Source organism: Sinohyriopsis cumingii, chromosome 2 (assembly GCF_028554795.1).
Source record: "Sinohyriopsis cumingii isolate HCF-2022 chromosome 2, ASM2855479v2, whole genome shotgun sequence".
NCBI lineage: Eukaryota > Metazoa > Mollusca > Bivalvia > Unionida > Unionidae > Sinohyriopsis > Sinohyriopsis cumingii.
In genome coordinates, this window is record NC_142962.1 from 97267004 (window position 1) to 97282424 (window position 15421).

The following is a 15421-nucleotide window of genomic DNA, read 5'->3' on the forward strand; positions in this document are numbered from 1 at the left end:
AAAATTATTTGTTGAATTTTACAAAGCTTGTTGCTTTTCACTCTTTAATGTTACTTATTTTAAGAGCACAGACTCATCACACAGCATTAAGTCTGAATTATCTACAAAATAATCCTTAATTAAGTGTTGGGTGGTCATTATCTGTTAGTTAAGTGTTGGATGGTTTTTATCTGTTAAGTGTTAGGTTGTTGTTATCTGTTAGAGGCAACACTAATCAACTCTTGTCAGCTACTCATTATCTGATGAAGTAATCAGTCAGAATTAACAACCAACTGGGATGAATCCTTAAAGAAACAAGACTTGCAAATATTTGTCTTTTGTCAGAACAATGACATATGGTAGCAGTTTCTTTCATCTTAGGCTCAACATACTGGGTGCATATGATCTAGTATTACACTTTCTCATTGGACTCTTGAAGAAATTTTGATGCTGAGCACATAAGAGTTGCTTCTGTTGGCCGACATTTGGTAAAGAAATATTGCAAGTTTAAAAAATCAAGCCAATCAAAATTATTGTTGCATACAATACTAGCCTATGTGAAAATGGTTACTGTTAAGCAAAAATCCCATAAAAAAACCTTTAGCTACCTTATAGTTTATACACTTGATAAACAGTATCAGATTAATAGTGGCATGAACCAAAATGTTGTCAACTCAGATAAACATAAAGTATGGATGTGTCAGCTCATGGGTGGCCCAGTGGCAGGAAAAGCTGATGGAGAACAAGACCAAAAAAATGGACATTGTTTTGATTATCTTCTATCTGCTGATCTCAAACAGATGAAATAAGTGTGTAGATTTGCAAGACACTTCCATTATCCAGGGAGTCAACTGCTGATTAGTCACAATTATTGCATGTGTCTGGGTTAACATGTGCCTTTCCTTTGGATTATCATTACACTATGAATCTCATTTGAATTACTGCATATTTTTATTTCAGGTCTCAAATGGTTTATGTTATGTTGAAGGTTAATGTTGGACTTCAAATTTCCAGGTCCAGAAACCAGTTTGCAGAGGTTTAATTTTTTTCTTCCAACTAAATTTCAGTAACAAATCACAATGCATTGACGAAATAAATCTAAACTGTTGCTGTGGAGATTTCTAATGGAGATTTTATCCTCCGACAAAGACTTGTTCAATTATACATACAGACACATAGACATGCATATTAGTAATATAAATGCAAAAGGAGAAAAACATTGATTGCTCCTTGCAATAAACAGATGTATTGTTAAAGCATACAAGGATACAATGTTAACAGTCTGTACATTCTGCTTAGGAAGAGTTTATTCATTTTATTAAAAAATTACTAGTAGTAACAACAGAATCTTGAACTTTTCATGTTGCCATAATTCATCAATAACTGAACATTGGTGCAAATTGTTGTTTCAATATTTTCTTTGTATGTTATATCTCGTGTGAAACTATTGATCATTGCCGATGGACTTAGATTTGAAATAAAGTTATTATTATCATTATTATTATTATTAAATTATTAAAGACTTTTTTATTTCATGGTATGCAAAATTGCATTACTAGTTGTTCTTGTGAATAATTTTTTAACTAAGTTTTGTAAAATATGTAGAACAAGTAATGATAGCATGCAGAAGCTGACATGATTACCTGAATTCAACATAACTGTAGCCCTGATACAGTGTTCTAATAACATTTGTGCTTTTAGTAAAAGATTTGTCAAAATATAAAGTCAAATATGCAAATGAAAGTGTCAAAATAGGTTTTATTCCCTTACTTGAAACAAAGTCAAATATACAGATGAAAGTGTCAAAATAGGTTTTATTCCCTTACTTGAAACATCTCTCTTAGGTCATTTTTGGAATTCATATCTGTTAAAGCCTTGATTACTTCCTTGTGTGTGAGCCCTGTGTCATTCAAAAACCCTTCAAGAAGAGCTTCCACCTGAATGAGAATACAAAAGAAATACATGATACAAGGACAAAAATAACTATTTTATACCCTAAAAGAAACTCTGTTTGTCAGGGACAAAACTTCATATTTCACTGATGATGTGGTATTTAAAGTATTACTTTGCTTTGGGATCTTCATCTAACTTTGATATAGCCAGTACGTGACAACATATGCTGAGTGAAAGTGAGTAAGCAAGTGAGAGAGCAAGCAAGCGGGTAAATAAATAAATAATGTTTACTCCAAACTATACTTAAATATACATGCAAATCAAAACTGAATGCTCTACACTGATACCACCTACACTGAAGTATGGTCATGTAGCTCACAGGATGCTTGGAGTATGGAATTTGTTAAGTCAATAAAATTATGAATGCATCCTCAAAAATGATAATAAATAGGGGTCTTAATATGATATATATCACAATATAAGGTTCACAATACAGATAGCCTGATATGATACACATCAAAATACAAGGTTCCCAATACAGATATCCCAATATGATACATATCACAATACAATGTTCACAATACAGATATCCCAATATGATACATATCAAATTACAATGTTCACAATACAGATATCCCAATAAATACAATACATATCACAATACAAGGTTCCCAATAAAGATATCTGGAAATGAGACATATCACAATACAAGGTTCCCGATATAGATGTCCCGATATGAGACATATTACAATACATGGTTCCCAATACAGATATCCCAATATGAGACATCACAATACAAGGTTCCCAATACAGATATCCTGATATGATACATATCACAATACAAGGTTCACAATACAGATATCCCAATATGATACATATCACAATACAGATATCCAGAAGGTTCACAATACAGATATCCCAATATGATACATATCACAATAGATATATCCAGATGGTACATATCACAATACAAGGTTCACAATACAGATATCCCAATATGATGCATATCACAATACAATGTTCACATTACAGATATCCCAATATGTTACACATAAAAATACAAGATTCACAATACAGATATCCCAGTAACATACATATCACAAAACAGAGGTCCCAATATGATACACATCACAACAGAGGTCCCGATATGATAAATGCTGTGATACAGATCAATAAATCATCTTTTTGTCTAGTTAATTTCTGGATAATCAGTGCTTGTTTCTTATGTGATCATGAAGTGAATATGCTCAAGTAGCTTTGGTGGTTTCCTAAAGCAAGCTTTTTACTTCTGGATTATACATGATGGTGTTACTTAAGAAATAAAAGTGTTGTAAATCTAGATACACATCTGACATTGTTTTGTGGGAAGAATTAGTGAAGATTCAGCAGAGCTCTGGTTACAAGAAAGTTTATTTTAAATTCTACATCTGATCATCACAGTGCATATCAATATTATCTATACCACCAATTAATAACAACATCTCTAACATTAAAGCTTACATCATTGACTTGTATGCTTTCAAATTGTAAGGAACTTTTACAAGTGAAAATAACTCAAGTCACAAAATTGTGAACTTATAAAGCTTTATTATGAATGAAAAAAATGTTTAAAAAATACACAGTCTTCAAATAAAATACCAAAGAATTACATTTTCTTGACGTTAAAATTGTATTATTTTAAGCATAAAAGTGATTCTGTCGGGACCATATTACATGGATTTCTACATTAATAATTTCATGGATTCAGAGATTCATTATATCTTTACTACCTTTAGTCAGCAGTCTGTTTTATGGTAATTTACTAGTATTCAACACACTGAATTATTTCGTGGTAACTTACAAGTATTAGGTGTAACGAGTTATTTTATGGTGATTTACTAGTATTAAGCATATTGATCATTTCATGGTGATTTACTAGTATTAGGCTTATTGATTATTTCATGGTGATTTACTAGTATTAAGCATACTGAGTTATTTCATGGTGATTTACTAGTATTAGGCATATTGAGTTATTTCATGATGATTTACTAGTATTAGGCATATTGAGTTATTTTATGGTGATTTACTAGTATTAGGCATATTGAGTTATTTTATGGTGATTTACTAGTATTAAGCATATTGATTATTTCATGGTGATTGACTAGTATTAGGCATATTGAGTTATTTCATGGTGATTTACTAGTATTAAGCATATTGATTATTTCATTGTGATTTACTAGTATTAGGCTTATTGATTATTTCATGGTGATTTACTAGTATTAGGCATATTGATTATTTCATGGTGATTTACTAGTATTAGGCATATTGAGTTATTTTATGGTGATTTACTAGTATTAAGCATATTGATTATTTCATGGTGATTTACTAGTATTAAGCATATTATTTCATGGTGATTTACTAGTATTAGGCATACTGAGTTATTTCATGGTGATTTACTAGTATTAAGCATATTGATTATTTCATGGTGATTTACTAGTATTAGGCATATTGAGTTATTTTATGGTGATTTACTAGTATTAAGCATATTGATTATTTCATGGTGATTTACTAGTATTAGGCATATTGAGTTATTTCATAGTGATTTACTAGTATTAGGCATATTGAGTTATTTTATGGTGATTTACTAGTATTAAGCATATTGATTATTTCATGGTGATTTACTAGTATTAGGCATATTGAGTTATTTTATGGTGATTTACTAGTATTAAGCATATTGATTATTTCATGGTGATTTACTAGTATTAGGCATATTGAGTTATTTTATGGTGATTTACTAGTATTAAGCATATTGATTATTTCATGGTGATTTACTAGTATTAGGCATATTGAGTTATTTCATAGTGATTTACTAGTATTAGGCATATTGAGTTATTTCATAGTGATTTACTAGTATTAGGCATATTGATTATTTCATGGTGATTTACTAGTATTAGGCATATTGAGTTATTTTATGGTGATTTACTAGTATTAAGCATATTGATTATTTCATGGTGATTTACTAGTATTAGGCATATTGAGTTATTTTATGGTGATTTACTAGTATTAAGCATATTGATTATTTCATGGTGATTTACTAGTATTAGGCATATTGATTATTTCATGGTGATTTACTAGTATTAGGCATACTGAGTTATTTCATAGTGATTTACTAGTATTAGGCATATTGATTATTTCATGGTGATTTACTAGTATTAGGCATATTGAGTTATTTTATGGTGATTTACTAGTATTAAGCATATTGATTATTTCATGGTGATTTACCAGTATTAAGCATATTGATTATTTCATGGTGATTGACTAGTATTAGGCATATTGATTATTTCATGGTGATTTACTAGTATTAGGCTTATTGATTATTTCATGGTGATTTACTAGTATTAGGCATATTGAGTTATTTCGTGGTGATTTACTAGTATTAGGCATATTGATTATTTCATGGTGATTTACTAGTATTAGGCATATTGAGTTATGTTATGGTGATTTACTAGTATTAAGCATATTGATTATTTCATGGTGATTTACTAGTATTAAGCATATTGATTATTTCATGGTGATTGACTAGTATTAGGCATATTGATTATTTCATGGTGATTTACTAGTATTAGGCTTATTGATTATTTCATGGTGATTTACTAGTATTAGGCATATTGAGTTATTTCATGATGATTTACTAGTATTAGGCATATTGATTATTTCATGGTGATTTACTAGTATTAGGCATATTGAGTTATTTTATGGTGATTTACTAGTATTAGGCATATTGATTATTTCATGGTGATTTACTAGTATTAAGCATATTGGTTATTTCATGGTGATTGACTAGTATTAGGCATATTGAGTTATTTCATGGTGATTTACTAGTATTAAGCATATTGATTATTTCATGGTGATTGACTAGTATTAGGCATATTGATTATTTCATGGTGATTTACTAGTATTAGGCATATTGAGTTATTTCATGGTGATTTACTAGTATTAGGCATATTGATTATTTCATGGTGATTTACTAGTATTAGGCATATTGAGTTATTTTATGGTGATTTACTAGTATTAAGCATATTGATTATTTCATGGTGATTTACTAGTATTAAGCATATTGATTATTTCATGGTGATTTACTAGTATTAGGCATATTGAGTTATTTCATGGTGATTTACTAGTATTAGGCATATTGATTATTTCATGGTGATTTACTAGTATTAGGCATATTTAGTAATTTCATGATGATGTACTAGTATTAGGCATATTGAGATATTTTTACACACAGGAGGATTATAAACTAGAAAGAAAAGGCAGGTGTTCACTACCCTTGAGTCATGTAAAAGCAGATATACGACCTAGCTAAGTATGGATTAATTTAAAGATGAGTTTTAATTAGCTCATTTCATGAGAAACAGATGACTGACCTAGCTAAGAGAATGACTGAATTTTCATTAGATCATTTCACGAGAAGCAGATGACTGACCTAGCTAAGAGAATGACTGAATTTTCATTAGATCATTTCATGAGAAACAGATGACTAACTCAGCTAAGAGAATGACTGAGATTTCATTAGTTCATTTCATGGGAAGCAGATGGCTGACCTAGCCAAGTGAAAGACTGAGTTTTCATTAGCTTATTTCATGGAAAGCAGATGACTGACCTATCTAAGAGAATGACTGAGTTTTCATTAGCTCCATGAAAAAAGGGATGGATGGCTTATCAAAATGCTGGATAGGGATTAGATGAAAGGTTGAGTTATTGTCACAAATATAAACATATTAGCAGACTTCAAAAATAAAAGCTGGGTGTAAATTTATACATAAGATTTCAAATAGCTGACAATGGCTCTGCTACAATGGATATAATCTTGTAAAACCTGAAAGCCATAACAAGATTTTCAAAATAATACTAATACTAATAATAATAATAATGAGGACTTTGCATAGTGCCTAATCTTTAGAAGCTCTAAGCGCTTTACAACATTAGCCAACATCTATAATATAAAAAAACACAAAAAACATATATAATGATATGATTACAAAAAACAAACACCATGAAATTAGAAAACATAATAAACATGCTGAAAATATTTAAGGTAGGAACATTATTAGTCTTTTTGTTTGTTCTTGCAGTAAAAATATGAGTTTTAAGAGCACTCTTAAATGGAATCACTGTGTTTTTGTGTCTAAGTTCAGTGGGGAATTTGTTCCACATTGCTGAGCCCTGATATGCAAAAGAACATTGCCCATATGACTTTGTTTTCATATTGGGAATAATGAGTATACAATTGTCAGAAGAGGAGCATAAGTATCTTGCTGGTGTGTACACATGGGTGAGGTCGGATAGGTATGTTGGACTGGAGTCCATCAGTGAAACATAGCATAGAGAACACATTTTTTGTTTGATTCTGGATTGAATGGATAGCTAGTGTACAGTACAGAGCAGCGGGGAGGTGTGCTCTGATTGTGGTACTCTAAGGATGATCCAACCACAATGTTGGCTAAACTGAAGCTCAAATCTCAATGATTTTAATTTAGAACCATCTAGATATCATAAAGATTCTTCTAAAAGAAACTCCATGTCAATATGACTTTCAATTGCGAATATCAATTTAAAAAATTGACTGTCAGCTCAGCACCGTGTTTATTTAGGACCAACTGGTCAAATCCCATGCTGATATGACTTTCATTTCAGGAGGAATAACATTAAGATTTGTTTAGATGGTTGCACTGGTGACCAAATTTGACTTCAGATTAACATGTCTTTCAGTGAAAACCTCATGCTGATATGAACATCCATTCAGGAGTAGCAATAACAAAATTTTCAAGGTGGCTGCTGTGTTAGCCACAGCTGATATCCTAGAAGCACAATTCTCATGTAGAACCAAATAGATATTATAAAAAGTCTTCTGATTAAAACCCAAGAAGATTTTCAAAAGAGTTGCCATGGCACCATACTGGATGTTAAATCAGCACCAATTTCATTTAGGACTAATCAGACATCAAACAAAGTCATCTGGCAAAACCCCCACACTGATATGACTTTCCATTCAGCAGAAGTAGTATTAACAAGATGAACACTGTGGTGGCCATATTGACTGTTTGAGCACTTTCACTTATTACCAAACAGCTGACAGGATGAATACAAGTGTAATACTTATGACAATCCTGCTAGTAGTTTAGGAGCAATACTGATAAAAAAAACTTGTACTAATAAATGGACCAATAATGACTGATAGACAACAGACCTAACAAAAACTTATTCTGACCAATGACAGTAAATCATGTTAAATATTATAATGGAATTTTAAATCTTTTCCAGTGACAAACATTAAAATTGTCCCTTTGGGTACCAGCTCGAATCAGACATGCTTAATAGTATCACATTAATGAAATATGAACTGTAATGATATAAGGTAAAATACGGATAAGTGTCTTGTCAGAAATGCCCAACTACTAGAAAGATGATGGACAAAACAGTGTAAAAAAAGGAAACTGTTTAATTATATTTAGTTTGCTGATATCAATTAGATTAAATATGAGTGCAAACTTGTGAGGCACTTTCCAGTAGCAGGAAAGATGATGAGTTGTGTGTAATTAGCACAAACTATATTGTTGAATAATTTTATTTCAAAAAAAATCCTTTGGGCAAGTGTAGTAATTTACTGGGCAACTGGACAAATCTGTTCAGCAATCAGATTTGTCAAAGCTGGCATCCTTGGGACAACAATGGACTTTCCAAATTTGTCTTCCCCTGAATAATATTTCATCAAAATGCTCACCAAATCCTTGTAACCCTTGTGAAGTTTCTTGTACTCAGGTGAATCCTCTACATCTGGATCAAAAACTGAAGAATATAAACAAAGGAATTTTCATCAATGTATGCATTTATGTAGCCTGCCATACCTCACATTAAAAAAACCCAGGTTTCCTACTATATATGGCACATGCCAAAAATTTCTGCACATATCTTTGGTATACATGCATGAATACATTACAAACACCCATTCTTTCAAACTCATTTCTCAAGAGGGACTACATCTAAAAGTTCATAACTTTATTTTTGCTTCCACAGCAATCTAATGTCTCACATACTCTAATGAGGACTCAACATTTGGAATGTTCATGCATCCAAAATTCACATGGGTCCATCAAAGGAAATGATACTGCACAGGTTCAAAAGAATTCCAAGTCTAAGAAAATACTTTCTTAGTTTTAAAAGCCCATTGTTGAAACTATTTCTGATATTCTTGAATTCCTGAGCAATAACAAGATTTTCCAACTGATCATGGTGGTGACCTATTTGTAGAAAATTGGCACAACTTTCAATTAAGACTATCAAGAGATGTGTATCCATAACAAGATTTTCATGATGGTTACCATGGTGGCCATACTGGATATCAGATCAGCATCATTTCATGTGGGATGAACTTGACATCATACAAAGTTTTCTAGTGAAAACCACTTGTCCATTAATGAGGACTAGTGATGAAAATAGTTTCATGACATAGTGGCCATACTAGATATCAGGTCTGCACCATTTTCATTTATGAACAAAAACCAATTATAAAAAGTCTATTATTATTAGAACAAAACAATACAGGGCTGTACAAGACCACGTGTTATCCATAAAGTGATATCTTAATATCTCAAGAAATTAAATTCTGCAAACATATTGATGGATTTGGCTCTTATAGTTTAAGAGGGAAGCGACTCCAACTTCAGTGATGCATAAATTTGTGAGTACTACATGTACAATTAATGTACTGTATACTAAAAGTCTTTGACCAATTATTGAATTTAACTTGCATTCTTCAGATCTAGCATGCATATATACTGAAGTCCATTACATATATATATATATATATTTGTGCAGGACAATGGAGATTATAATTCTCATCTATTAACAAAAGTCGTAATCACTCCACCCTCCTTTCCTACAACTCTTAACCAAAATCCAAGTCTTGCTCACTATCTCATGCCCTCACTTATGCAGTGGTTGACCTTTATGGACTACATGAGTTATTATGGTGAGGTGTAGGAAGAAATGTTAACATTTCTCAAAATTTGAAAATTAACAGCTTTCAAATTAATGCAGGAAAAATACAACAAGTCACTGGTACTTAGTTGGAGTGGGAATATCATTGCAAAAAGGCTATCATACTGAGTGGAAATGGATACAACAGCCATGGCCTTCAGATATGAAAGGTTAGTTTGTATATTTAAAATATTTAACAGCTTAGAATAATTTTGATAAATATGTTACTAATAATTTGCCTTGGTTCAGTCTGTTCTCAGCAGGGGTACAAGCCATGAAAGTTCCAGTCAAAGCTACAAGCTATAATAATAAGACTGGGAGAGTATATAGTTTATAGTTAGCCAAGTCCATTTCAGCATGGTCAATTAGTTGTACCATACCCTTCCAGTTTTCTGAAAACAAAATACTTTAACAATTCAAAATGATAATTACACACTACAAACTATAATAATTTCAGTTTAAAGTATAATTTATAGTAGATAGTGGTAACAGAAGCCATTTCAGTACAAATAGGCCATTTTCACCAGTCATTTGGGGTAATTTTTTATACAAAGTATTGTAATTGTAACTGGTATAGTGTTATACTTTTACTAGTGCACCCTTTAGATCAGTAAAAGGTTCTGCACTGGAGAACATAATATCTATTATACCCATCATACCACACAGAAAAATAACCAACAATGACTTGCAAAAATATTCAGTTTGTGCAGAACAGTGTCTAAAACTATAGCTGAAACTGACATTCATTTATCTGCTCAAAACATGTAGTCATTGTTTGCAGTTTTTAATTTAGTGAATTATTTCTATACTTTTCCAGTTATCTAAAAACACAAATAATTCAACAAATTAGAAACTTTATATCTTGACAATGCAAAAGTTCTGTTTTTTTTAGGCAGGTAAATTATGTCAATTCCAGTTACAAATATAATTTACAAGGATGGTAGATGTGGAAATTACTGTAAAAGTGAGCCATTTTTGCTGGTCAGCTAAATCCCAAACCAAAACAGAACTTGCAAAACAAAATCAAGCTATATAGTTGACATTTTGAACACAAGCAAGACTGATCATGTGATCGTGTAAAATTGGGTAAAGTCTGTATGACAGTGCTATGATTACAAATGCTTTTGCACCAACTGCTGCTTACAACAGAATTTTATTTAAGTTTCAAAATATAAATTAAATAATAAATCAAAATCAGTTAAACCTGTCCTAATGGTCACCTGTACATAGCAGTCACCTGGTCACAAAGGCCATTCTAATTAGGGGCTGTCCATTTAGTATGTACGCATGGAGGGTGAGGGGGTAACCCAAATGCATATGCTTGCGTATGGGGGGTGTCCACTGATACTGTACGCATGCATAGGAAATAGAGGTATGAAACCTCGATAATAATTTGTCTAACACATATTAACCTGTTCAACTGGTTCAGTAGATGTTTGAATTTTAGTGGACACTAGACAAACTGTTTGAAGTTACATAGCTTTTTTCTTTGATGCAGCCAGACATTCAACGTCCATGGACTATCTGTTTTATTAAACACGTTAATATTATTAATCCTTTATGGTTTCTGCATGGATTAAATATCGGCCGTTGTATAGAATTGGGGGGGGGCACCAAGCGTACATACGCAGGTGGGGAGGTGTAAAAAAGTATGGATGTGTACAGGGAGAGGGGGAGGGGTCAAGCTTTGCCAGATTTTTGCGCACATACTAAATGGATGACCCCTTACACCCCAGAAATTTCCTTTATAAATGTCCTGTGTATGATCAATCACCTGCCTGCTGTGGTTAGTGGTTAGGTGTTTTCTATCCAACAGTGGTTTTTCCCCACTTAAGCAGTCACTAGTGCATATCAACAGTTATCACTTAAGGTATACAAATAAAATTTTGCTTGATGTGCATTGTTTATATAAAGGAATGTCATGTGAATTGTTGAGTGTACATTGAATATCTCTTCTGTAATCACCATACTCCAGTCATGTTATTAGTCTAACTCAAATCTGACAATATGCTGGGCCTGAAAGGAGGTGGGTTTTTATCCTTACAGGAGAGGGTTTAAGCAATTTGTTTGCCAAAAAGTGGAAAAAGTAGTTTTGTAGTTGCAGTAGAAATGGTCAGGCAAACTCAGATCCAAGGGGTTATTAAGCATAAGAAAGATATTGTGGTCAATTTAATAATATGGTTCTTCTTTAAGAAGATATATGAGTTACATCATTTTTCTTAAGAGTCAAGGGTCAATCTAGTGTGTAAGGGATGGCAAAGTTTCAGTTCATGGGTCACAAAGAATAGCCATATATGTCTTCTTTTTATTCCCCCATTCATCACAGGCCTCCTACATATGAGTACTGTCTTTTGATCTTAGCAAGTTGAGAAACTAGCTAATCCATATACATCTTTTTAAGTGTGAACAGCTGTTTCCAAGCCTAATGTATACAAGATGGATAACCAAAGAGTCAGTCCTTTTATATATTATACAGTCATATGTAAGTTGCCATTCTGTAGTGAAACTAATGATTTGTCATGGTGCATAAAATAAACTAAGAACCATGACTAATTAAGTCAGTTCACTGACAGGATGCATAAACATGAGCAGGATACATCAATCTTGTGTGCAACATACATTCTGGGAAGACATTATGTCTATTTTAAGATTCTATTAAAAAGTGCACTTAACAATGTTGATAGTGTAATAATAATAATAATAATAATATTCTGTACATGGCTTTGGTTGGTTTTGTGCTTTATCGCACAGCAACATAATTAATTTTTTAGAGATGAAACAATCTGGGTAAAGTTCCTTACCCAAGGACAAACCACATTATGATCCAAGCAGGTCTGATGGTAGGATCTGAACCTGTATCCTTTGGTAGTGAGTCCTGCAAGTTAACCATTGAATCACCACTGCTCTTTGGAGCATGGTATTTATTCAAAATACAATTCTGAAAGGTGCATTTGCATATAAAGGTCACCTGTGTACAAAATAGTTTTGCCTTATCCCAATGATGGCCACTACTGCCAAATCTGACTAGTATGAAATAGACTATATACAGTTTTACATCATCATGTTACCAGTCTTGCCTGTGTTAAATATGTTGGTGGTACATAACTATTTTCATTTAGAGTACTGTTTCTGTTATGATTACCTGACAAAAATAAGTAGGAAGAAGTCTCAATTTGAAATTATTACGAATTAAATTTGGTATCTACAAAAAAATTCAGTTTTCTGATGTGGATGTTTGCACCAGTGTTAAATTACGTTATCATTACCCAATGCACATGATTGATCTGGTAACAACTTATTAAGAACCTGCAATGGGATTCTGATGACATTAAAAAAACATTAAAAAAAACAGACGTTAAACAATAAAAATCCAACAAAACACACAGACACACGCGTTGAAATGTCTTATGGGATTATGTTGATTTTAAGCTATTTATCGCCCAAGTATATAACTCATGTAGGTATAATTCTTCGCCTACATACTCGACTGATTATTATTCATGTGTAATACTGTAACAAATAATACGATAATAAAATAATCAATAACATGACAATAATTAATAGCACGACTACAGTACAGTACAGTAAAGTATAATAAGAACGAGCACTGAATATTTTTAGTTTCAGAAGGACAAGGCGCAAGATCTTTCTCTTCTTTCGCTAATATGTATAAACTCTTACTTATACAGTTAGCCTCCATGAAAGTTATAACTGGAATTTGAAACAGTTTTGTGCCAAGAAAGCACAAAAGTTCGTCGTAAACCCATTCCGCTCTGTTAATGGTCGCCATTTGCTTGGAATATCCAGGAAGTCAACGTGTAGAATGGTTGTCATAAATTAAAGTACTTTATTGCTGTTGCCATTCGATCAAAGAACTCACGGTAATATTCATATTGAGAATGACAACCAGTCTAAAAATGGGTGAACAGAAAATGGGGTATACGATGGCGTACCGTTCTCTCACGATAATTTTCCTGCTGATGAAAGTTACCTTACTTGTTTATTCATCATTTATAGCGAATCATGTTTTCTGAAAATATTGTGTATGATTTTAATTTTGCATTAAACAACTCTTAATTGAACATGCTGGGTCTGCTTCTTTATAAAATGACATTTCAGTGTATGAAATAAACACAACGTACGTAACCATAAAAAAAATATACAATCCACCATCGTACGATGTCGTAGCCTCATCTTGATTTGTTGTAGTTGAGGGTAGGAGCAGGGGGTAGCAATATTAGTACTACCGTCATACGTAACAGAAAACTTAAAAGATTGGTAATTTTATATATATATATATATATATATATATATATATATATATATATATATATATATGATTTGGTTGCGACATCTGTGCTAGTCTACAAGGCCGTTCGTTTGAATTTACATTCAGATCGCCCTCCATGCCTCACGGTAGCTACGATGTCGTAGCCTCAACTTGATTTGTTGTGGTTGAGGCTACGAACTGATCCCATATCATGTAATGGAGCAAAAAAAATCATCACTAAAGTCAGAAAAACAAACAGTGTAGAAATCAACTACATAACTATAATCATGTTGTGAAAGAAGTTTGGCTTATTTTGACTTTATTAAGCCCTTACACGATAAAATAAATTTGCATGGTTACTCTAACCTTTATCCTGTCCACCATGACAGACAACGCGAGACTCTCGCCGTGACCCCTTTTCTACGTAAGGCTTGCCAGAACATATTTTGGATATTCTACGCTATATTATTATCAATCAAGTGCGAATAATCGCTTCTTGGTTGAATTTCAAAGTTGCCGATAAACCGTATTTACTTTTAATGCGCAGATTTTCTGACCCAAACGGCGCCAAATTTTTACTACGATTTGTTTACATTTCCAAATAAGGCGTCAGTGTCCTAATATGGCACAAAAACAAACGAGGCTGAGAACGGAAGTAATCATTATTTGAAATAACATGGCGGACGATCTAAACGAAAATATCGGCTGAAAAAAAGTAAACGAGATTTTACAACTATTTCTACAATGATTTTCGATACTTCCGGTATTAGATAACACTGGTCAACAGTGAAATCATTACTGACTTGAAAAGGCCCTAATCTGTAGTATTTTGGTGTGCCGAACACGAATATAACCGTGAAAAATTTGTATTGGCTCTCGTTTTGAAGATATTCATATACCTCATTTTCTATGTTTCACTGTGTAAATTTCTCCAGTAGGACTGCAGCAACATCCGGAATAATGATGTAACATTGCATAATACCATCATGCTCACATCATCCACAGTTGATTGCATCATTTTCTGATGCAATGCAATACTAATGCCATGCGGCTGCTGAAGTAAGTTGACGTCAGCAGTGTACTATACATGTGTAGGCCTATTATACTAATGCCAGGCGGCTGCTGAAGCTGACGTAAGCAGTGTACTATATAAAGCCCAATCAGATAGGTTCAGCATTTAAAATATTTTAGACGTTGTGCGAGACAGTTCAAGCTACTGTTACATAAAACTTATTATTTTATCCATTTACGTACAATAAA

The 15421-nt window shown here is 32.5% G+C and overlaps 1 protein-coding gene across 2 annotated transcripts in view; it reads right to left on the bottom strand.

Moving 5' to 3' along the window:
- LOC149805437 (uncharacterized) overlaps positions 1–13682 on the bottom strand; it is a 51369-nt gene extending 37687 nt beyond the window's left edge. For both annotated transcript variants that reach the window (XM_089950020.1, XM_089950019.1), the window contains exons 1-3: positions 13573–13682; positions 8636–8700; positions 1806–1916 (exon numbers count right to left, since the gene is read on the bottom strand). In XM_089950020.1, the coding sequence (XP_089806146.1) occupies positions 1806–1916; positions 8636–8700; positions 13573–13681 (285 nt within the window). In that variant the 5' untranslated portion in view covers position 13682. The remainder of the gene's footprint in view (positions 1–1805; positions 1917–8635; positions 8701–13572) is intronic.
- Positions 13683–15421: the final 1739 nt, after the last annotated feature.